The 23,775-nt window shown below is 38.0% G+C and overlaps 1 protein-coding gene across 1 annotated transcript; it reads left to right on the forward strand.

The window, feature by feature from the left end:
• Positions 1–18,764: 18,764 nt before the first annotated feature.
• Positions 18,765–20,699, forward strand: LOC136245192 (E3 SUMO-protein ligase ZBED1-like). The gene has a single exon (XM_066036693.1). It carries the CDS (start codon positions 18,765–18,767, stop codon positions 20,697–20,699), a length of 1,935 nt encoding a protein of 644 aa, XP_065892765.1.
• The last annotated feature ends 3,076 nt before the right edge of the window (positions 20,700–23,775 follow it).

Here is a 23,775-nt window from a genome sequence, read left to right on the forward strand (position 1 = left end):
CCTAAGTATTAGTTAGTAGGACCAAGGGGTACCCTCTGTCAAAGTATCCATGGATACTCAAGGGTGTAGAAAGTATTGGTTGGTACTCTCTGTCAAAGTATCCGTGGAATCCATGGATACTCTGATCATCCAAGGATGTACAAGGTATTGGTTGGTAGGACCAAGGGGTACCCTCTGTCAAAGATCCATGGATCCGACCATCCAAGGATGTATAAAGCACTGGTAGCTAGGACCAGTAAGTACCTCTGTCAAAGTATCCACAGACACTTTAACTATCAAACTACCCTCCATATGTCTTATAGATAATGTTGATGCCCCTTAAAACAACTGGTTCATGGTCCCCAGGTGATATTTGGGCTTCGTTGGTGTGGAGAAATGGCTTCGGATTTGTGCTGAATAAGAGCAATGTAGCTAGCAATAACCCTGGTTTTAGCGTTTCACCTTTTACACGACTGATCCATTTTTTTGTAGCACCGTTTACCCTTTCTTCCTGTGTGCAGCTTCATTTTGTTGAGACTATCATTGGACCACGTGCACTTATCAACCAGGGTTAATTACAAGAAATGTACATGCGCTTGACAAATAATATGCGCATAATAGACATGCATGCTTAACAACCCGACTCTACGGTACGTATTTCTTGAGTTTAATTTCTTAGTATTCGAATACTTACTGAGCTATTTGAATACTAACTTAAACAAGCAAATATCCCAAGCAAATTGAACGTTTGTTTCAGCTCTAGTCCACATTGTGTGTTGTGCTCTAGTGTTGTGTGTTATGCTGTGAGGTGCTAACCCCTAAGGTACACCCCACTTTACTGTATAGTACATACATGTTGAGAAAATCTCAATATTTTTTATAGAGGTTTTCTGTCAGAGGTGAAAAATATATTGACTTTATTTCATGTGAGAGAAGGAGACAGATAGTGCAGTAGTGTGTGTTTGTATTGTTTAAATATTTATTTTTTTGACTTTTTTAATAGTGAGTGACAGTACTAGAGAATAGGTACCTCTAGACAAGAGACAGGTACAGTAACATATACACATCACAAGGGCGGCCCCAGGATTTTGGTGACTGGTTTCCAAACCTCCTGTTACATAAACACTAAGGGATGCTTACTGTGCTGTATGTGTGTACAGTAGTGTACAGTACCTCATATAGTAGAGCGTACTAATAATATAACCATGTTATTTGTTTGTCATGCCTACCATGGCACCAGCTGAGGAGTCCTGCCATGTAAAATATAAGGGACGAAAAGCCTCATACTTTTGTGTGAGGCTTCCTGGTTGTATGTATGTATGTAAATTCATGCAATTGTAAAAATTGTATTTGGCATGCCATGTAGTGCTGGTGGCATGTTCCTCATACAACCAGCCACTGCTACTATGGAGAATTTGATTGGTGATTTGTTGACTTTGCATACTTAACTACAGTCAATTTTGTAAGTCATTCAAATTCTGTATTGTCTTATTTATGTGAAGCCATACAGCTTAACAGCACTAGCACATGTATCTAGCTATATCAGTGTACATTGCAACTCAAAATGATTATATAGATACATATTACACATAATGCATACACAATGATATCCATGATAGTGCAATAATGATGCACTTCTTGTACTCCTGGAGTACGTGACCACAGCTAGCTATAGAATACCCAAACACCTTCATTCAAGGGACAAAATTTGTAGCCAACAATATGGATTTATAGACTCCATTGGTTGTAGAGGGGCTAACACATGCCTCGTGTATGTGGTGTATGCGATGTACGTCGTATTTGTAGCGTGTGCAACGTACCTCGTGTATGTAGCGTATGCATCATGCCTAGTATATGTAGCTTATGCAATGTGCATCGTATATGTAGCGTTTGCAATGTACCTCGTGTATGTAGCGTATTCAGTGTGACTCTTGTATGTAGCGTATGCAACGTGCCTTCTGTATGTAGCATATGCATTGTGTCTATTGTATGTAGCATATGCAATGTACCTCGTGTATATAGCATATGCATCGCACTTAGTGTATGTAGCGTATGCAACGTAACCTCGTATATGTAGCATATGCATCATACCTAGTGTAAGATGTTTACGTACTGTTAAGAATAAGATGTGAGACTATAGCATTTATTTTTATTGCATTTATACATTAATAGCAACTGCACTATCATTTATTGCATTTTGCGTACATTTATAGCATTTATATTTACAACATCAAAGTAAGATGTCAACTAATTCTTTCCATAATTCAGGTTGTTGATTTCGTAGAAATTTCTCTATCATATCGGTTACTTCGTCTGTGCAGTCCACGTTAGATTTTATTATAGAAAGCAGGGAATATTGGTCATGAACTATTTGTCGAGTACATTGAAATTTGGCATTAGGGTGACGTTCTTCATAATCCGCGTTGTATCCATTTGGATATTCCGTGTTAACTTTATCGCACCAATCAAAATCAATTAATTTGGCTTCACTATCATCCATAGGGAAAAGAAAATTTACCAATTGTACATCGGAGTGTACATAGTCGAGTTCATGGAGAATATTGAGTGTACGCATGATGGGCAGGAAGTCACTCAGTTGCAAATCTGTTGATTCTTTTACTTCAATGTACTTGTACATCAAACACTGATAACGTTTGTCATCGCTCATATATATCACATCCAAGCCAGGCAGGTACTGCTCATTAAATTCTTTGATTATATCAATTCTGTTTGGGGTATTGAATGTATCATAAAATTTATATACTTTCTGATCTTTACAATACACATGTGGCTTTTTCAAAATGTGGTTGCTGTCAAATGTAATGGCTTGAAATGGCTCAACAACAAAAGACTTTTTAGTTGTGAAATTTCTGAACTCTGTGACAGCCAACTTCAGTGCAAAAAAAAAAATTTGAAAATAGATTTTTATTGTCTGTTTCACAAATTTCAATGCAGGCAACCTTAGTTTTGGACTCGGGCCAACACAAATGCAAAGAGAGAATTGATTGTGTACAAGGCATGGTAAGCACTGGATGCCTCACTTTTCCCTGGTGAAACATAGTTTGGCAATATCCAAAACTTTCAATTTTAGCTGTATTGAAATCGGTTTTTTTAAAGTCAGCCACCAATAAGGGTAGTGAAGGTACATGGTGTGATAATGTAGCAACATACAGGTCAGGTCTGTGGGCGTGGTCGTCAGACAAAGCCACTTGGTGAATACAGCAACCGGCATCATCATCTGGATACAAAAATCTGTCTAGTGCACGAGAGAACAGAGCGGAATACACAGTTTCGTAATCCTGAAGTATGGCTTCATTAGGAGGATACTTTGCCCTATCCATCATGTTCTGAAACTTTTCAGAAAATCTAACAGCACCTTCATCAGGATCACCCCTGTATTTGTTATATATCTTCAAAGCAAACCAGTGTGCATAGCTGGAATAGTATTTATTATGCTGTGTTATTGGTTTCCCAGAATCACATTTTGCTGCAGTTGATACCGACTGCCCACCATGTGAATATTGAGGCTTATCTGGAATAACTTTTGTAAAATATAAAGCTCGATTCTTTGATGTAGTAGTCTTGATATATTCACTCAAACTTCTTTTTGCTAAAACTGTTGCACCAAAATTGTTTTTGGGAGGGAGCAATTTTGATCGCATTACTTCCTCTGCTGCTGTAATCACCTCTAATACTCTGTCATAGGTAGATATGTCAATGTTGCTATTTTCATTGTCAATATATACTTTCACTTGTTTACGCTTGATTATTAGGGGACAACTTATTGAAATATCACACTTCTTGGCACAAGACATCAGATTTGCAGCACTGCTAACTTCTTCATTATTGTGAAATGCCAGAGAAAGGGAGTCTCTGAATAAATTTCGTATAGGAGTATACGGATTGTATATCTTTCTGACAGCTGGCACATCCTCATATTGGATATAAATGACAAATTGCGCTATTATCAAGGGATTATCAATTGATGTGGGAATATCCTGTAAAAAGTTGTAATCATCGTACAATGCATCTCCACATTTCACGAAGTATTCAGAACTGCATTTCAGGTAATCAAGTAAATTCTTAATGGTATGTTCGGACTGATATGCCATCTTCAAGGTTATGCCAGTATTTAGTTTGAAGTGAACTACAAGCCTTGTGATTTGCAGGGGACGATTTTCTGATATATCTAAATTATCCAAAGAGAGGTTAGGTAGGCATCTTTTACCATTATGTGCAATGAGGCACTCCTGGGGTCCAACTTCACAGAATGCGCACACATCCTTAACAGTGTGACACGTTGACGCTGATGTTGTACTGTTAGTGAATATATCTTTTAACGCATCTTCATATTGGAACCAAATTCCTGTTATGGCAGCACTATCACATCTAGATTTACAATAGAGTAGAAATTAGTGGTGGTTAAATATTGATTACATTCAAGTACAAGTGCTTGTGATATAACTATAACTTAAAGCACTGCTGTGACTTTATATGGAAAATACAGCATGAGTTGACAAGTCCAGTGACAAATAGCAGAGGCTTCATTTGTCACGAGACTTGTCAACAAGTGCTGAATTTTTCATACAAAGGAAACAGCAGTGCTAACGATTCACCAAAGTTAACCGCTACCACAGTTTCCATGGATGTACAAGTACAGGAAAACAATCAATGTGTGCATCAATTAGAATACAGCAAACCACAAACAGTATTGCCACCCTCTTACCTTCTTTTCTTTGCCAGTGGAGCTGAATCATCACTGCTTGACAGCTAAAATGACACGACACGTATTTCGCACAAGTACTACTATACTTTAATTACATACCGGTTGTGTGGTAGTATCCGAGGTAGTATCAATCATGACCACACGCGGCAGAACACGAAAACACGACAGCAGTATGACCACTGGTACACGAATACAACCAACGGTACACCAACAATAACAAGCAAGAAATAAAATAACAGGCGCTATAACACGATAAGTTTACAAGTTTCCGTATATTTTCGAGAAGACTGTTGCGTTTTTATTAGTTGTGGTTGTTGTTATCTACTTTACCAGTTAGGCACTGGAGGGCGTAGCATCACATCTTAACAGCTGTACGTTAGCATCTTACCATTGCTGTTTGCTTCCTGGTGATCTTTAGAGTAAACAGAAATGCAGTAGCATCACATCTTAACAGCTGTACGTTATGGGGTGCCATTTGTCTCAAAACCCCAAAAATTGAGATCTAAACTAAATATCGTCGATATTTACTAAACATCGACGACATTTGCTAAATATCGACGACATTTAGCTAAACACCGACGACATTTGCTAAATATCGACGACTTTTGCTAAACATCGATGATATTTACTAAACATCGATGACATTTACTAAACATCGACGATATTTACTAAACATCGACGACATTTACTAAACATTGATGACATTTGCTAAACATCGACGATATTTAACAATTTACCTGCTTTTGCATTTTAATTTTCTGCGAATCCTTCAGTATAATAATATTATAGGCGCTTATGCTTGTAAATACTAATTGCTGATTAGCTGCTTGTGACTGTAGATGAACCATCTGTGGTGCTATGCGTGACTCATTAGGCTTGTTTTCATTCGGATGAGTCCATGACCTTTAATGGAAATAATTGCTGCGCGTTTATTAAGGTCAATGTTGCTGTCATTGGTGATGAAAGGAACTGATCTCATCTGTAACTAAGGATGTGAGGTATGGAGTTACCTTTTCAGTTGTAAATGTGACAATTTGTAAACTGCACGTGTTTCACTTTTCATCCCTGGGTGCCAATACTCTCAGTGACAGCATTATTGAATATAATGCTGTCCGCTGTCACTGAGAGTATAATTCGGCTGAGTATAATTATTTAGTTGCATGAATCAAGTAGTGTTTTATTTAGTTGTTTATTAATACTTTACAGGACTGTAATGTACCTATCAATGTAATTCCCGACTACCACTGATACGGGCTAAGGGTAGGGGATGGTGGGGGAATTGATCGCTACATTTCTCCGACATAGTGGGGATCTATCTTCACTAAAGAAATTCACTCAGACAGCAAAGCTGTGTGCTTTCAGGTTAATTAGGAAGGAGTGTCTCGGGTGTTAGCTACTATGTTCGTACTAGAATCCACTCGAACTAACTCATCACTAGACCAACGCCACACAACCGTACAAATCCCCTCCTAGCCCCAGTATTCCCGGGGGTTACAAGTCGAGACTTGGTCGTGGTTTGCATTGCCAGTACGTCCCCAGTAGGTGGGAAATTGTAATTTTCAGTGATGCAAATCCCCACCTTCCCCCACCTCAGCCCGTATTAGTGGTAGTCGGGGATTACATTCATAGGTGCATAACAGATCAGTACACAAAATTAAACTAGTAAAATAGCTTGTTGTAATATTCATATGAATCTCAGCAGGCCACAATTTGAGTGCTCTTGCCAGACCAGTCCTTTTTATTTAGTCAAATTTCCCAACCAAACAATATAATATGGACTTGCCTGCAAAGATGAAATTCTGAGATCATTTCAACTTGTCAACTAGCTACACACAAGGGTAGTTCTAGAAATTTGCAGCCTGGTCTCCCAACTCAAAGGTAGAGCAACTTGTTAAGCTTGATTGTCAGTTGTGCATTATTGGTTGCATGCTTTTAATTCACCCTCAAGGAATTTTAATATTGGTAACTTAGATCAAGATACTCTAGTAGAGCAGTCAATATTAAATTACTCTGATAGAATCATCAACATTACAGAGAGGCAACAAGGATAATTGAAGAATTTTTATTTGCTAGAGTCATCCATGTAATTTATTTTATAGCATGTACAGTGGAACCTCTCTTATCCAGGTAGTCTGGTATACTGTCCTTATCTCAGAAATATCCGTAACTGGTAAAGTTAACTGTTCTGCAATGTTGCTATTGCTACTATACATTTTAGTGGGCAGAAGGGGAAGTCACTACAGAGCATTCGTGGTCACTCCCCTGGGTTGTAAATTTTTTTTATCACCTAGCAACCAAGTGGTAGTTAGAATCAACAAGCCACCTAACATGTAAACATCTTATTGTCAATAGACTACAGGCCACATGCTTGTGACTAATTTGGACTGTCTGGGCCTGGATAAAAGAGGTCCAGATAAGGGAGATTTCAAAGTTATTTCACAGGTCCCTTAGTCCTGTAGAGCAATGTGTGAGTCAGAGGCTGTACAGTTGAATTACAAAGTGCAAAATGATTCCAGTTTGTGTCAATGAACGCTGTATCAGTGTGAAAAGTTTAAAGTGAATGAGAAATTTTAATTAATACTTGGAAAGTACTGCTTCTACCTTTTGCTACCCTGTCAGTACTCAGCAGCAGGCTGCTACAATTTTCAAAGTCTATGTCAATAAATCATCACAGTTTTTTCCTAGTTTTAAGAGTAAACAATTTTCAAACATGAGACATATTGTGTGTAAATCAACAGCTGTAATTTCAAACAGCTATAGTGCATTTTTTTTACATCTGTACAGCAAACTGAAAAACACACATGTGCATTGTGTGATGTCACTAAAGTCTAGCCTCACTATATTATGATTTTTTGTTTTCTTTCCTTTTTAGTTGTCTCCTGGTATACACTCACAAACTTGATGTGGACATTCTGACAAATTACAAAAGAAACCCAAAACAGTACATTTCTGAGCTCTGATTGTGGATCATCCATAGCGAGTTGATGAGCAACTGCATACTAGGTAGACCTACATACGAAGCAAATACAGTGGAGTAGAATCTTACACTGACACTGCACCATTTAGTAATATACTTAATTATTTGTTCCACTACTTGAGAAACTTTGGCAATGGTGAAATTGATTGTCACCAAGGATCTGCTGTAGTGATTTCAATGGTTGCATACTTCAATAAAAGATTAAACATGTTAATGTTTAATATCAGTACAAAATACACAAGTACTGTACACATGTGTAACTCAGTAGTTTCCAAGCACAGATAAGATGTGCTTTATTACAAAAGGCCATCTAAGAATAGATGTAGGGGTGCTCGAAAACTTTCTTTCTGCTATAAGCTACAGGTGCACTTGTATTTTATAAACGCTAATATCTTTTAAAAATTAATGTGCTTGTGCCAATTATGTTGGCATGATTGTATATTAACAGGCTAGCAAAAGCATCAAGTATTATGCCAGCAAATAATACAAGATTTTAAAGCAATGTGAATGTAAGAAATACGTGCAAAAAAACATGAACACATTATGCATAATGCTGCATTTGATATCAAATGTACAGTACTCTTATTTTTACAGTTTTTAGCTGATTTGATATACTCTAATAGAGCAGTCACAAAATATATTCCAATAAAACTGTCAGCTCTCAAGCACATTATTTAATTGCATGTGATGGGGCATTTAGAATGTAACAATATCCTCTCAACCAGTCAGTTTGGCTTCCACCAAAAACATTATGCTGATCTTCAACTACTATTAACTGTCCATGACTTAGCATCCAGTTTAAATGACAAAGCACAAACTGATTGCATACTGCTGGATTTCAGCAAGGCATTCTACAAGGTTTCCCATAAACTCTTACTGTTAAAGTTAAAGTACTATGGAATTACCAGAGAGACAATTAACTGTATTTGGTCTTTTTTAACCAACCATAAATAGTAAGTTTTTTGTGATGGTTCTATTTCAGAAGCTGTCAACGTTACCAGTGGAGTACCTCAGTGCTCTGTATTGGGCCCCTTACTGTTCTTGTTTTTATAAATGACTTTCCCAGTTGTATTAAATCTACTTGTCGCCTAATTTGCAGATTACTGTCTGTTGTATCGTATTAAGACACATACAGATAGGTATCTTTGGAATAAGAAGGTCAATAGCTAGCTAGCATTCACAATACATTAGTCACCTTGCATACCGTACGCAAGGAAATTTTGACAATAGAAAAATTTAACAAAATTGACGAATCAATTAAATTCATCAAACTTAAGTTCGTCAAATGTCTTTAAAAGTACAGGTTTTGTCTACAATTTCGTCAACATTTTATTCATCAAATCTGCTGAAATGTGAATTCATCAAATTTTTCTTGTGTCAAAATTTCCTTGCGTATGGTACAGCAGTGTAGGTAAAGTATACGAAGTGATGCATACACATTTTTAAAATGCTATATTGATGTCCATATGAAGATAGGCTTGTGTATATATAAGACTGATTTTGTCACAAATATTTATTATAGTATGATAATAGTACATCAATGCACTAACAGGAAACAAATCTAGGTTGGCATATAAAAGTGTAAAAACAAAATACAACAATGGGGTATGGTATCAATGAGACAGCAACTCATTTGCAGCCATATACATATAGTGCATGTTTGAGCTAGGTTTTGAAAATATGTTAGGTGGTTATTCACCTGGGTCAGTCAAGCCCATGAAACAACTAATTTAAATTGCCACGTAATAACACTACATGTAAATGGGTAGTGTCAAGACCAGTATAAACCAAGATTTGAACTGTACTAGATCCCTTCTTCTCCCTACCCAATTGGTCTGGCCACACAAGGCAACCCAACATACACCACGCATGCACAAATTAAAGTATGTAGCTGTCATTGTGCACAAATCCTGTTTGCTATAGAGTCTCTAGACCCTCGTTCACGTGAGAGTCTGCCTCTGCCAGACTGAGTTCTGTCATTGGAACATTGAAAAGCGAAAAATGTGCAGTGTACATGCTGTCACATTTACAGCTTTAGAGGCTAACCCCATACCTCGTATCCTCACAGATGAGTTCCTTCCTCGCAGTCCAACTCGTCGCCAACACAGCAACATTGACCTTAATAGATGCGCAGCATTAAAAGAGGTACGAATGCCTAATGAGTCACGTAGTACCACAGATGATTCATCTACAGTCGCAAGCAGCTAATCAGAAATTATTAGTATTGTACGCGCCTATAATATTATTATAGTAAAGGATCCGCAGAAAATTTAAACGCGAAAGCAGCTGAGTTGCTGAATATCGTCGATGTTTAGCAAATGTCATCAATGTTTAGCAAATGTCGTCGATGTTTAGCAAATGTCGTCAATGTTTAGTAAATGCCGTCAATGTTTAGTAAATGCCGTCGATATTTAGCTAAATGTCGTCGATGTTTAGTAAATATCGACGATATTTGGTTTAGATCTCAATTTTTGGGTATTTGAGACAAATGGCACCCCATAGTACATTAGCATCTTACCATTGCCCAGGGTTTCCAAAAGGACATTCGCTTGCCCAGAATATCTACAACAGTGAACACCACGATACGTACATATAGAAACTTGCCAAAAAACGCCGCCTTGACCTTTAGGGTACCCTGCATCTTCAGACTGCTTGTCGTGTTTAACGCGCACTTCTGAAGCGCACTTGATATTGGAAAACCGGGTCACAGTACAGCTACCTTAACCATCTCCGTTCACGTATGAACCTTTAACCTTCGTGGATAGCGACAAATGGTTTGTACTTTGAAACTAAAACAAGTGAACAAGATCAAATAAGCGTACACATTCCTTATAAGTGCCCCATTCACCAAAAAAATTCTTTCCTTGAGCTACATATTTAAAGGTAGATTTCTCATTCATGACAGCTTGAAAGCAAACAAAAATTGCTGCATAGCTCTACCACACATAATTCTATTTCACCAAGAGAGATCAGTTTTGTAGCTGATTGGGATCCAGCTACCTGCATGTTTGAAATTCAACTTTGATCAATTATACGATGCTACTTAATTACATAACGGATTGATCAACCACTACAATTTTTTTGTAGGATACATTTACTTCATCCTCTACACAATTTTATTTAAAAATGAAGCTTTTCAACAATGGCACTATGATATACCAGAATTCGCAAGCATTAATGCCGAGTCAGCAACCGTAATACTCTCAGTTTTTAGTTCTTCTCACTTCAGAACATTTAAACTTTTTTTGGCTACATACAATCCAAATTTGGAGATAATTGCACTTGTCATCTTGGAGAATTTAGCGAAAGCAAAAAATTTTAGTACATATTTTTAAAATTTGTATTCCAGAGATACAAATTTTAAAAATATGTACTAAAATTTTTTGCTTTTGCTAAATTCTCCAAGATGACAAGTGCAATTATCTCCAAATTTGGATTGTATGTAGCCAACAAAATTTAAAATGTTCTGAAGTGAGAAGGACTAAAAACTGAGAATATCCCGACTGCTGACTCGGCATTAATACTTGCGGATTCTGGTATATCATAGTGCCATTGTTGAAAAGCTTCATTTTGATGAAGTAAATGTATCCTACAAAAAATTGTAGTTGTTGATTGATCCGTTATGTAATTAAGTAGCATCGTATAATTGATCAAAGTTGAATTTCAAACATGCAGGTAGCTGGATCCCAATCAGCTACAAAACTGATCTCTCTTGGTGAAATAGAATTATGTGTGGTAGAGCTATGCAGCAATTTTTGTTTGCTTTCAAGCTGTCATGAATGAGAAATCTACCTTTAAATATGTAGCTCAAGGAAAGATTTTTTTTGGTGAATGGGGTGCTTATAAGGAATGTGTACGCTTATTTGATCTTATTCACTTGATGTAGTCTCAAAGTACAAACCATTTGTCACTATCCACGAAGGTTAAAGGTTCAAACGTGAACGGAGATGGTTAAGGTAGCTGTAGTGTGGCCTTGTTTTCCACTATCAAGTGCGCTTCAGAAGTGCGCGTTAAACACGACAAGCAGTCTGATGCAGGGTACCCTAGCTAAAGGTCAAGGCGGCGTTTTTTGGCAAGTTTCTTGTAGATGTACGTATCGTGGTGTAGTAAATGCTAATATTCTAGGCAAGCGAATGTCCTATTCTTTCGGAAACTCTGGGCACCAGCTCTTGACTTTTAATAGCTGCCAGTGTGGGAGGCAAGAGGATAATCAATTGTACGTTTGTTCTTGCAAATGTTGCGCCCTCCCATTTATTTATATGCTGGGCTGTTGACAGATGCCAGTCCAAATGTACTCTCTTGCCCAGACCGCTTTTTCCCTTTTGTATTTGGGTGGGGGGAAACTACCCTAAAAACTGAGGATTCAAGATGTGTGGAATTCAAGGTGGATATTTAGCCGGTCATAGGCTACAGTTTTTGAAATTTATGTAGCCAGTCATTAGCTACTAGCTAGAGTGTGTTACGAAGGGGCCACTCTTGTTGATACTGTAACATTATTACCTAATTTTAATGTACTACCAGCAAGGAAGACCATGTGGATATACAATGAGCCTGCAGTGACTTTTCAGCTTCCCACTAGCTTGGCTTCTATCTAAACTCCTATATTCCCTCCTTACAACAACTTTGTTTGGTTGCTCCTTTTAACATGTGTTGGTAGCTACATTTAACTCAGTCAGTGCATGTAAAGAGTTCAGATGTGTGACAAATCGTCCTGTAGCTAGAGAGCTGCTTAACTACAAGAAGGTGCCGTACTAGAGGTGCACTGATATCAATATTCCGATAACTGATATAAACTAATATCAACAAGCCGATAAACATAGCATAGATTTTTCTTTAAACATTTTAAATTCCGTTGTAAAGCAACAGTGAAACACATGTTTATGGGTAGCTGTGTCAGTAGAAAAACATGATTATGTTCAAGGTTGTAGTCTCAACTTTTGTATAAGCTATGGAAGCCCTACATGATTGTATCTGCACATTGTTACACATCTTGCTGATCCCATGCCGTGGACACGTGCACAGATATGTAGTTGTTCCAAGTGTGTTTGTAGCGTTGTGTGTGTGTGCGCGTGCGAGTGCCATCATTTGTGATACCAATAAATAAAATAATAAAACTATGGTTAATTAATTATAGTCCATTAATTGAAACTTACCAGGTCCATCAAAGGTGGAGTTCTGACTTAAGTGTCTGTATGGTGGCCGAGCACCACGGAGAGACAAGCAATAGCTGCATGATCAGAGCGGCACAAAGGAAAGGCAACAACAACCCAGCCCAGAGTGAAGGCATAACTATCCCCCCACTTAGAGGACAAAAGAGAAGCCAGATGATTGTGGCTTCATGAGCTAACCTCCAGTCTCTGGCACAATAGGATTGCTTATATCAAGTATGAAATCACTCCTTAAAGTATTTTATATGCTTGAGTGAAGTCGTATTTGGTATGACCAAACCTTATTCTAGATATTTTGGTTACAAAAAAAGGAGACGATAAGCGCCTGCGCGAAAAGGGTCTGGCAATACGCTTCCTATATAGTATCCTCCATATAAGGACATATCAAACCACAGTAGTGGCGTTGTTTTCGTGAAGTGACAATGGCAAATACACCAAGGTAAGAGAGTGGCCATGCCAAGTCTGATTTAATTGACGCACACAATGATGATGCTGTGCTAAGCGTGACAACAAAAGTAAAGCTGACTACATCTGTTGGAGATTAATGCATGCGCCTTCCAGCAAGGTTTCTTCTGTAGTTCTGGTGATGGAAATGAAGCATCTGAAGAATTTAAACCACCACTGTATAGCACAAGTCATTGGCTATAACATTTTATAAAAATGCAGTAAGCAATTTTTATAGGGTTTCAGCAGCGATTCGGTGTCTAACTTGTTTTATAGATTTGATACTACCACACTTCACTCGATAGGACCTAGGTATTATAATGTTTAAACGTTGAATGAGTTTCGTAGCAGTCGTTCTGAGGGCGATATTTGGCGGCGAGTTTTGCCTAACTTGTAACCACGCGTAGCGAATTGTGAGCTATATAAACGAGCCGTTTAACTCGTTGAGGGAGAAATATAGTGTGATGAGTGTATAGAAGGGTGCACATTAGGCTACACTGAGTGAAAAGCTGCTTTTTGTAACTTGTACATCCCAGCTCCGTGTCCCATGAAATGCGGTAACCCGTAACCTTAAAGGAATAAGATCATGCATTTAGTACTATCAGATCAGTCGTTGTATACTTCTCACCCTATGGGCTTATGAAATTCCTGACTGTACATTTGGCTCATTGCATTCTCTAATTAAAGTGCATTGATGTTTATTATGATAGAGTATTTGGACACACTACCAGGATTGTTGCAAGAGATCAGGAATATAGGAATCGGGAATGTGTGCAGTACGCAACTATGCATATAGTGTGTGTGTGTTGCGCGCAAGGAATTTCTACATATGTTCCCCAGGTACCCAGTGATGTTACAGCTGGGTGGGCTGCTTCCCTAGTTAACACCGGGTCCCCAGCTGGGTAGACTGGAACAGTGTGAGTCAAATCTCCACCTTTGCCCGTATTCATGTGGGGCTAAACATTTGATAGGTGTGTAACAAGTAATATTGCATCTCTCTAATTAGTCACCCCAGCTCTGACCGTCACTACTAACATAGATATTAAATAGCTTCAGGAAGCAAGGTGGGGTGTCACTCCAATAGCTTCTGTACTCCAATCTGCAACCACGGTCAAGTGATAGGTCAATGGACAAGGCGATTTAAAAGTGAAGAACAACGATCAAGCTTTTCTGAAGACGGTCTAAGCTACATGAAATAACGGAATAAGGTCAAAGGTCAAGATAAAGTTTCGACAACAGTCAAGACTGCATGAAAATCAATCTTAACCGATTTCGACTGTGGTTGCAGAAAACTATTGGAGTGACACCCACTTGAGGAAGGAAGCTGGTTATAGTCCTTTCATCATTTAAAAGAGAGAGCCATTATTATATGAGAAAATATGTACAGGAATAAAAGAAAGAAGTACTGCATGCGACCACAAAGTAGGCTGCATAGAGCACCACTGTGGGCATGGCGACAGTTACAATATTAGCTAACTACTGCGTGTGGGTGGTACGTACCATAATACCATAGATAGTAAAGGGGCGTAAGCCCCTATACTATCTATGATAATACTACTCACCTACTAAAACCGCTGATCCATCATGCGGGGCACAGACTACTGTACTATCGTAAGTGGGCTGACGCATCTTGTACTACACTGTGACTACGAAGGGAACAACTAAGTACATGAGTACGAAACCAGCTCTACCTGGAGAAAAGGGGATGCTTGTCCAGCACAACGAGAGAAGGCGGAGCGTGGCTCGGGACTTCAAGCGATCTCGTGAGTACACGTGACCACAGAAAACGCGGGCATTTTGTGCAAGTTGATTTTCACAAGAGAAATTCTACTGGTGAACGACAGTCCTGAAAGAGTCTAATTGGTGTATTCTATGGGTGCAACATTAGCGCCTCTAGCTACAGGTCAGTTAACGTGTTGTAGAGCTAATTAATGTCAGGCACCAAGTACTGTACCCTGGTCAAGAGCATGGAACAACCAGTAGGTTGGCTCATTTTTTAGTGTTTACCCATCTAGCTGTTTTGTATTTGTGTCTTGCATTCAGTTTTGTGCCGTTTGGTCCAAGGAAGAGTAGCTGGTTGCCAAGGGATCCAAACAAGCTTGAATTCCGTCTTACAAGGTTTTGTTCATAGCCTACAGAAGAACTTATCATCTTGCTATGCATTATAATTATGCCGGTCTTTCTGGCTAGCACTAGCCGGCCAAGCATGTTCCACCTAGCATCTAATCAACATCTAGTATAGGCCTGATATATGATATAGTTTTGATAGCGCAAGTGATTAATTATCGGCTGCTTTTCAACTATATTGAACCAAGCCAACACCATTCAACAAATGCCAAAGCTTATTAGTTTAGCAACACCTTAAGTACAAGCAGAGTCTGTGTATATACTTAACTTACCCTCAATGCATGGTAAACGTAAACTATAGTGAAGATGATTCCCTTTTAGTTCCATCTGTATCGAAAGTCAAACATTCTTGGTTTTCCCTTTGCCGTGGTAATTACATTTAAGCAGTAGTGTGGTAATGTATACTATCAGATTCCACTAACATAATGTTTAATTTCCATATATGGTATTGTTTATAACAAGGGGGTGGTAACACTACATTCTATTGAAGAATACATGTCTAGTGTTGAAACTGGACTCAAATGGACCACAGTATTATTAGATAATTTCTCTGTCTCTGCGTCCAGAGTGCGATTTCAGGCTTTTTCTGATTGTTGTTGCCGTCTAGGTCACCATTTTCCTTATTTGGATATGATCGTATTCCTGAGGGCCTGCCTCACTTCTTGGGGTTCTTCTGGAGCTCTTCTCACCAACCATAATAAATTTCCAGACATTTCCTTTTAATTCCAGTATTCGACTTTAGATACATCTGTGGTCGACATAAGATATGGGTCTACAATCGATCACGTGCGCTAGTGAATTGTCCATCTGGTTTTTGGCAGTAGCTTATTTTGTATTGCACATAGGCAGTGGAGACAGGTAGCCATTGCCCCCACACTTTTGGTCAATGCTTGTATATAACAAAATGATTGACATACACTGTAATAGATTCACTTTAATAGAACAGTCATATTTATGTGTCTTAAAGCTACCTACATGTATATTCAAAATATCAGTGCAACTATTCAAACTCAACCACCACTTGATGCTTTTAATAAATGATGCTTATGTGCTTAATTTCATAGGCGCAGCATTTAACCAAGTAAATAATGCTGTTCAACTTACAACAGCATGCACACAGTTCATTGGATCATTATTCCGATGGGGCTCTAATAAGAAATATTTATCCTTACAATAGCAACAGTAGAACCTTGATTTTCCCAACAGTAGAACTGACTGTTCTATTAGAGTATTTTGACTCCAAATGTATTATGTTCCATTACCAAAGTGTATGTTCTACTAGAGTAGCTGATCAAAAATATGTTTCACTTCTCCTAGCAAATTCACTTTATTTGAAACATCTCTATGATTGAACTGACATTTTGGTGTTCAGTTAATGGAGCTTCCGCTGTGTGATTGAGCAGAGAAGTTGGTTTGTGATACATTTTCCCTTCTACTAATTGTATTATCTAAAATTTTGCTATGTCCACAATACTGAGGAGTCGCTAGAGCAGCGACCCGATTTGCACTGCAGCTAATGGCATATGTGACCCGCTAAGCGAAAACCTGGCTAGTTTGCATAATTCAAAACGTGTAATACAAAAGTAATTTTACGCGCATTTTAATCGCTTCAGTAAACAGTCATGGAAGACTTGAATTGAACTCTCTAATAAATGAAAGGATTCACCTCTTCATGGAGAGTAAGAATACCTTTGTTTTGTGTTCGTACCACGAAGGAACCGTGAGTTATGCGGGTTTGTTTGCGGTGCAGTTAAACGTAACTTTATCGTCACCATTTCTAAGCTTGAACAGTCTTGTTGGAAGCACGGGTGGATAGAGGCTGACACTGTACCCTGGTGGATACCCCAGTTCATGGTGAATACAATGGCACAAGTCCCAACTCCCTATCTTGTTGCACTCGTAAGTTATGATCGATTAAACGAACGCTTGTAATTTATTTTCCGTACAGTCACTGTACAAATTGATTGTTTTGATCTTCTCACTTTCTACCGTTATAACTCCAAAAGTACTCGCCACATAAGGCTGACACTTAAACTGCCCATTGATTTTTCCCTCTCAACAACAAAGAAATCATAAAATGGAGTTTGAGAATAATGCAAGCTAGCCGGATTTTCACTTAGCGGGTCACATATATTAATATTTTTGGTTAATGGCACAGTAATGTTACTGCTTATCATTAAATACTGAGCTAAACCTTGAAGAATAGATCAGGGAAAAGCGGCCATAGTGACAAGTTTTTGGCTGGCATGCATAGTATGCTCAAAGTTTTGTTAACGAGTTATTTAAATCCAATAGATACCTGCAGGGAGTTGTACCATGTGTGATGATTTATATTGTCACGAGTCTTACTCCAGAAAGCACCTTAGAAAAGCATTGCTGTACAATCTAGGAAGCCTTTTAGTCACACTGATTTGATCAGGAAACTGCCATTAGTGGTGGTGAACCCAAAGTGACAAGAAGGCATGAGCCATGACCTAGGTCAGTTATTGCACAAATACGAGTATCTGAATACAAGTATCTGTGCTATTTAGAAACATTTGGGATCCTCAGCTCTCTAAAATTGTGCAAATACGTGTATTTCTGTAATTACATGTTTGTAAAACAGTTAACAGATGTAAACTTGCTATTAAACTATATGTTACCTGGTTTGCTACTATTACCTTAGTCCCAAAAATCGATGTGGCAACTATTCATACTGGAAAATGATTAAGCCTTATTTTCACATTCTATTGTGGACCCCATTAAGTGCAGCAACTATTTGAGGTGTGGCATCTAACCAAGTAAATATGGTATGTTCTATATGTGCATTCTGTTGAAGCACTCTGAATGAATTGCATTTATGTGATTAAACTGTTCATTTCTGTAGGGGATGGAGCCATGCGTGGCGACGAGACTATTTGCTAACTTGTGAAAAAACTTGGTTAGTATCTCCATGTATTAAATAGTGTCTTAATGTTTTGTATTGTTTTAGCTACAACTGGGGAAATGCATGGCATATGGATTATTACAAAACATTCAGGCACAGCAAAATGGTATGAATAGTCAGTGTTGGGGGTAACGCGTTACTAATATAACACGTTACATAACATTACTTTTTCAACTAACAAAGTTATGAAGTGCTACATCTGAAAAAGTGATAATATAACTCGCGTTACTTTACAGTGACATGTTACTCACGTTACATCAAGTTGTTATAATAATATTGCACAAGTTACTGTAATAATTAAGGCTCAAACAAATAGTCGATTATTCGGAACAATATTCGGCACAACTGTATTCGAATAATGAATTACGCAACGAATATTCGCACGTGCACCGTATAGGTAATAACAATAAAGTTAAGATGGCGGATGTTATTAGCAGTGAGTCTGATGTCGAGCAATATAGTGATAATGATTCACAAGGCGAAGAAGATGAAGAGGATAACGGGGAAGATAATGACGGGAGTACTACTGCTACTTCTACTAGTGAAGAAACTCGTAAATATAAATCGCAAGTGTGGAAGTTTTTTACTAAAAAGAATGCAAAATCCGTTGTTTGCACACTTTGCAACAAAAGTTTAGCATATCATGGAGGCACCAGTTCAATGTTACAACATTTAAGCCGAAAACATCCTGCCAAAAATGTCGTGAAGACTTCAGACGGACGTAAGCAGACAAATTTAGATGTCTTTACCCGGAAGCGTGCCTGCTCCAATGAACGAGCTGGGGCGATCAGTGATAGGATAGCCAGCTTCATAGTGAAGGATTTACGCCCTATCAATTTAGTGGCTGGAAAAGGGTTTAAGGACCTCATGACTTATCTGGAACCTGGCTATCACTTACCTTCTGCTACACACTTTACACATTTAATTGAGCGCAAATATGATGTTGTCAAAGAAAGAGTTTGCCACATTTTACAGGAGCAAGCTGTGTATATCGCAATTACAGCTGATCTGTGGACAAGCGTTGCCACTGAAAGTTATATGACAGTTACATTTCACTACCTCGATGCACAGTGGCAGATGAAGAGTGTTGTATCTGGAACACTACCCTTGTGTGAAAGTCATACTGCTAACAACATTGTGACATGGATCAAAGAGCTGGTAGATGATGTAAGCATTGCTACAGAGAAGGTGGTGGCTTTTGTTCATGATAATTGCAAGAACATCGAAAATGCTGGAAACAGTTTAGAGGAAGTATATGGGTGGTTTTCTTTGGGATGTGCGGGGCACACTTTGCAACTCTGTGTGAATGCTGGGTTGAAAATCCCAGCTATAAGTAATGTTGTAGCGGCAGGAAGGCGCCTGACAACTCATTTTCATAAGAGTGAACCAGCCCTGCGTGCTTTAAGAAATCGTCAAAGAGACATGAGGGTAGAACAACATCAGCTCATACAAGATGTGAAAACCCGTTGGAATAGTACTTACTACATGATTGAACGTCTTATTGAACAGAGGTGGCCACTCACAGCTGTAATGTCGGACAGTACCATCACTAAATCTGGTGACAGGAATTTGGATCTTAAATCGGAGCAGTGGGAGCTTCTTATAGCACTAAAAAAATTGTTACATCCTTTACAGGTTGCCACCACTTATTTCAGCAAAGAATTCAATGTGTCTTCTTCAGCATTATATCCAGTGCTTCACGGGCTACTAAAATCTTTACAATGCGTTGATAATGATCTGCCAGCTATTCAACAGTGTAAAACCTCAGTTGCTGAAGAAATTAAACAAAGGTGGAAACTAGACTCGTTAACATCCATTGATAAGGGAAGGATTCTTAAGAATGCACCTTTGATCTCTTGTATTGTAGATCCAAGGTTCAAAGAATGTAAATTCTTGGGAGCTAACAAACAATTTGAAGTTAAGACTGCTTTAACAACCTTGGTGTGTGAAGAGAAGGAAAGCTATGAGACTACACGGATTAGTCATCCGGAAGAATCCAATGGACCTGTTCCAAAGAAGAAATGTTCTGGCCTTGACATACTGTTAGGGGATGACTACACCAATGGTAGTGAAGATAATGAATCGGATTCTGATCCAATATTAAATGAGGTAGACCTGTTTTTCAAGGAAAGGCCTATTGATCGGGAAGAACCACCTTTGGTGTGGTGGAGAGAGAATCAGCACAGGTTCCCTATGATTTCCAAAGTAGCAAGAAGGTTTCTTACCATACCTATTACTTCCACTCCTTCAGAACGAGTTTTTTCTGCTGCAGGGTTGACTGTTACTCGATTACGCTCTTCACTAACACCTGAACATGTAAACATGTTGGTTTTCTTAAACAAGAACAGTTAGACAGTTAGCAAACTGTGATAGTAGTTGGCTACTTGTACTTGTAGTACATGTTAATGTTGTAGACAGTAATAAATATTATACTATTTTTCTATGTAATACATTGCTAAATATTCATGTAGCAAATATACAGTAAATGTACAAGTTTCATCTTCTCTAACTCCTAAATGTCTTCATGGGTGGAGACTGGTGGCTATTGGTCCTTGCCATGTCAGCTGCTGAATAAGCATAATATGTGTGTGTACACATGGTACAGCATTACAAGTGACCAAAAAATTTAATACCTGGTCTGGCTATAATTAACCACTACATTACTCAATTAGCTTTATAAACTAACACACAGTAAGAACAGACGAATACTCGGATATTCGGTACAACAGGAAGTAATTATTCGGTCAGCAATTACCACTATTCGTTTGAGCCTTAGTAATAATATTACATATGCAGTAATAACTTATGTAACAACAAGAAAACTACGACAATCCATCAAAAATAGTGAACACAACACTGTTCTAAAAGTGAGAATCGTCAGTCTAATCATATGACCTTATTATCTTGTAGCTTAAACATGGCTAACTTAGACATTTACAAAACTAATACTTTTATTTTGAGGTAATATGTAACTGTAATGGCCTTACCCTTGGAAGTAATATATTACTTTTTAAAAGTAATGACCCCAACACTGTGAATAGTGTATGTATCACAATACTGGTTGACTACAGCTGTGTACTTTTCATGTAGTTTGTGTCACTGCCAATGATGACTAGCAATGGTGACACTGAAAATGTTATCGACAGTGTGTCAAGCTTCTGGTTCCTCTGCTTCTTAAATGAGTAAGTGTACATTTCTGTGTTCTGTGGTAGAGACGTACATCACACTAAACACCTAGAATACATTTATTTACATTGACATGCACAGCTCCAATAAAGGGGTTCTAACACTGATCACACTACCTTCTAATGTGGGTACATGTAAATTGCAGTGTGAAGGCAAGGTGGGTTGGCATGGGTTAGGGTACACTGTAAATGCTATAGACTCTTAGTCATCTGTGAAATAGAATTAATTTGGCATAATAGTTATGGCTTAAATCTGGACATAGACTGAACCTGTTCACTGGTGACGAAAATATTCAGGCTCGTGTGTTGAACAGTATAATGTCAACCAGGGGTGGTTAAAAGTATACTATGACAGCTAGTGTGTAAGATTAATTTTCAATACAAATGGGACCTTGATTATGCGATCAATACAAATGGTTGCTCTATTAGACCATTTTGACAACTATGTTGGATACTCTATTAGAGTAGCTGAACAGATGACACTATTATACAGTGGAATCTCCCTTATTAGGGACCTTTATTATCCATGCACCTCCATTGTCCGGACAGCTTAAATTAGTTACGTGGTTTGTATTGTATTGACAATAAAGCAGTTTGGGGAAAAGCAGCCTAGATGTTGTTTACCTTTGGGTGGCGCTTGTTAGTCATGAAAACTATTACCACTTTATTATAGCTTGAGGTAGCAGCACTTTTTACGGACCAGGGTAGAGGCCATGCAGTAAGTGACTTTCTGCTTAGCATATTACTGCACATTATTAACTGATAGCAATAACAGCATTACTTGTCAGTTACCGTAAATCAGGAAAATTTTGTCAAAAATTTTTCATCGCTGCTGTATCGACGAAAATTAAAACGACGAACTATTCTATGAATGAGCTATTAAAACGTAAGCCTATACTTAACTACTTCATCAAAAGTTTTTTTGTTTGTCCATCATGAAAGCGTTGCGTCAAAATTTTAATACATGAAAATTTTCTACGCCAAAAATTTCCTGAATAACGGTACTTCAGATACAATAAGTTCCTAAGAAAAAGACAATAGTGGGTACCAGGATAAGAAAGTAGTATTATTTTTGACAATTACTGTATGTTCTATTAGAGTAGTGTGTGTTCTACCTCAGGGCTATGTTACTAAATTTGCTTATCTAACACCTTTGTGATAATAGCTACATAGCTACATACTGGGTTGTAGGGATGTAATACATACCATATAGTACTATATAGAAAGTATGGAATACATACCATGCAGTAAAGTATGTGATACATACTCCAGGTATGAAATACATACTTGGGGTATGTAATACATACCCAAGTGCGGTATGCACGGTGTAAACTCCTGATTCATACCGATTTTGGGGTGGATTACATACTTTCGTTTTTGCAGTGTATAAAGTACATACCAGTAACATGAACCACTGCTAGATAGTATACGATACTGCTTGTGTGAAACTGAGGGTAGAATAGCTTTCACCTATCAATATAATTATTTAGGAAACTTGAGTGAGAATGAGTGCAGATATAAAAATATCACAGAATGAGCCAGCGATATTGCTGCCTTAAATCAAAGAAACGAGTGTATTATAAATCCACTTAGCCTGACTACAATGTATAGTAAGCTATGAAATTAATTATTATAACTTCAGTTATAAATGATTGCTATGTACCATCTGTACGTGCATATACATTACTATTTTCTGTGTTAATATATTGAAATACATTAATCATGCACGCATGCATATAATACATTTCTCAAACAAAGTAGTAATATAATGTTATACTAATTATATACAAACAAGAAAGTGTGAAGAGTTTTGGTGACATTGTGCATCTAATAATCAATAATACAGTAGATGGGCATGTTAAGTTCATACAATTTTAGGTGATAATTGTATTGCTATTATTACACTGCCTTCCCCATAGTCAAAATTTTACCAGAGCACAGTGGGATAAAATTCTACTCATAGGAAGAAACCTTGATGGTCCACCAATTTGTTTCTCTGTTGATACAACAATTATCGAAGGATGGAACCAGTTCTCTCTTGGGTGCACCTCAAACCACTCAGCATAGGCAAATACATGGGTGACCACCTTTTCATTGGAACCAATTGTTGTAGTAACAGAGTGTTTGAAGAAGTACTCGACCATACCTACATGAAGTTTTACTGTTGCAGATGACAAAATTCCATCTGCATCATCGTAACTAGTTGACCAATAAGCACTTATTGCTGCTGAATGATTTCCCTT

Source organism: Dysidea avara, chromosome 15 (assembly GCF_963678975.1).
Source record: "Dysidea avara chromosome 15, odDysAvar1.4, whole genome shotgun sequence".
In the NCBI taxonomy this organism is placed as follows: domain Eukaryota; kingdom Metazoa; phylum Porifera; class Demospongiae; order Dictyoceratida; family Dysideidae; genus Dysidea; species Dysidea avara.